We start from the raw sequence: 2,101 nt of genomic DNA on the forward strand, positions 1-2,101 counted from the left end.
TAGCTGGATTCTGAAATGATGCCTAGTTCCCACTACCTGAAGCTGAACCAGCGTGACTGCCTTGTTGTTCCCCGGGGCCTAGGGGAGACTGCATCAGACGATTTGGGCAATTCCGTTTGAGATGTCCGGTCTGTCCACAGGTATAGCATGCGTAAGGCTGAAAACGCCCACTACCTGAGGAGCTACTACTGCCACTGGTCTGCGGACCTTGTCCCTGTACCTTGTCTTTCTTACCCATCTTCCTCGATTTTCCACTCCCACCTGAACCTTTGTATTCCCCATAGGTACTGTTCAGCTCTGCCTCTGCTCGCTCTGCTGCATCAACCAACTTAAGGAAATTGTTTGAAGCAGTCGAGGCTATCATCTGCCTCAGTCTAGGCCTCAGGTTTTTCCAGAATTTCTCACACCGCGTCATGGGATCAGCAACAGCACCTGGATTGTAACGGGATAGCTCGATAAACCGTGCATGGTACTGCGTCACTGTCATATCACCCTGTACCAAATCATCAAATTCCCTGATCATTCTTAGTCGGTGATTCTCAGGAATGAACGATCTCTTGAAGAGGGCCTCAAACTCATCCCAAGAGAGGCTAGGTATATCATAGTCATCTCCTTGGCTCTCTAGCCACTCTTCTGCTTTCCCTTCAAACATGTAGGTCGCAAAGTCGACACAGTACTCTGGTGGGATACCGAGAGTCCGGAGTTTCTTTTTAATACTCTTCAACCATTGCTCTGGGGCTACCGAATCAGGCTCGCCAAGAAATGTGGGAGGTTTCTGCTTCATGAACCTCTCAAGCAATGTCAGGCGTTGTTGAGCAGGATTTGGATCCTGGGGAGGATTCTGAGCATTTTGGAATGTCTGGAACATAGCAGTAAACTGTTCCATATCGAAGGCTAGGGCAGCAGGTGGGGGATTGCGCCTCGGCGGCATGCTTTCAGATTTGACTGTGAAAACTTGACAGAGGTAGTACTGATGATGATCCTCAAACACAAAAGGAGTAAAACTCAATAAAACCGTTTAAAAGTGGTGCTACATTCCCTAGGTTTCCCAACCTAGGCTCTGATATCAAAATTTGTGACGCCCTTAAGTGGGGGTTATGTAATAAAAGTACGGTAACGGTGCACAAATAGAAATAAAATAAAATAAAACTCCTGAAATAAAAACAATGTCTGCCCATGGGCCTTTAAAACAAACTCTCCGTTAAAACCCATAATTCATCGTTACGTTAAAACTTAGATCCATAGTATAACGTAGCACCAATAAAATATTTAACAGTACGATCATCATCATCAGTTACAATTCTGTCCAAAGTAATCCAATCAAGGTCTTACACAAATTTAAGGAAGGAAACTGAAAATGGTAGATCCTCTACGAGGGGCGCGCTGATCGGTGACTACTCCTCGTCCGAAAGGTTGCACTGTACACCCCCTGGAAATGAAAGAGGACAAAGGGGGTGAGCACGGAATGCTCAGTATGAGAACTATTACTCACTTTTAATTTTATTTACCTTTACCAAATTAAACCTGCATGGTTAGTAATTTCTACTTTTTATGCACAATAAATTATGAAAACCTGTGTCAGTGAGATAATCTAGTCCGTACACTCGGGGCGATAAACCCCCGAAGGGCGCGGTGACTCAGAGAGACTGATGGTAGGGAACTCTAACTCGATGTCCTTACCAGATCAGTTCTCGAACCACGGGTAAGGATGAATTGTCGTTCCGGACCCTCACCAGGACGTAACCACTGTACAGTAACCTTGGGGATTCTCAACCCCGGAGAGCGTCATCACCTCTCCCTCTTTTACCTTTTCGGGTTCACACCCAGGGATGGTGAATGGCCACACCTACTGTTAGCACACTATCTCACTATTGTGTCCGGTTTACATTCTCCTAACCATGCTTTTGTGTCAATTTCCAAAATTATGTTAAAATCTCTTGGCCACGCTGTACATTACAGGACGGGCCCCTAATGGTTCTGTTTCAAGTCATATCGTGTAACAGTAATAAATAAGTTTGATATATAATTTAAATCTTCTCCAAATTTAACAAAATAAATTAAATTAAATAAAACTCCACAAAAGTTAAGTAATAGGACCCCT

The 2,101-nt window shown here is 44.3% G+C and overlaps 1 protein-coding gene across 1 annotated transcript in view; it reads right to left on the bottom strand.

Annotated features, from left to right (window-relative positions):
- The window catches only part of LOC112092358, a 7,000-nt gene extending 6,069 nt beyond the window's left edge, over positions 1-931 (bottom strand). The window contains exon 1 of the mRNA XM_024168331.1: positions 37-931. Coding sequence (XP_024024099.1) covers positions 37-931 — 895 coding nt within the window. The remainder of the gene's footprint in view (positions 1-36) is intronic.
- Between the last annotated feature and the right edge of the window lie 1,170 nt (positions 932-2,101).

The sequence above is a fragment of the Morus notabilis genome, unplaced genomic scaffold (assembly GCF_000414095.1).
Source record: "Morus notabilis unplaced genomic scaffold, ASM41409v2 Scaffold1245, whole genome shotgun sequence".
Taxonomy (NCBI): Eukaryota; Viridiplantae; Streptophyta; class Magnoliopsida; order Rosales; family Moraceae; genus Morus; species Morus notabilis.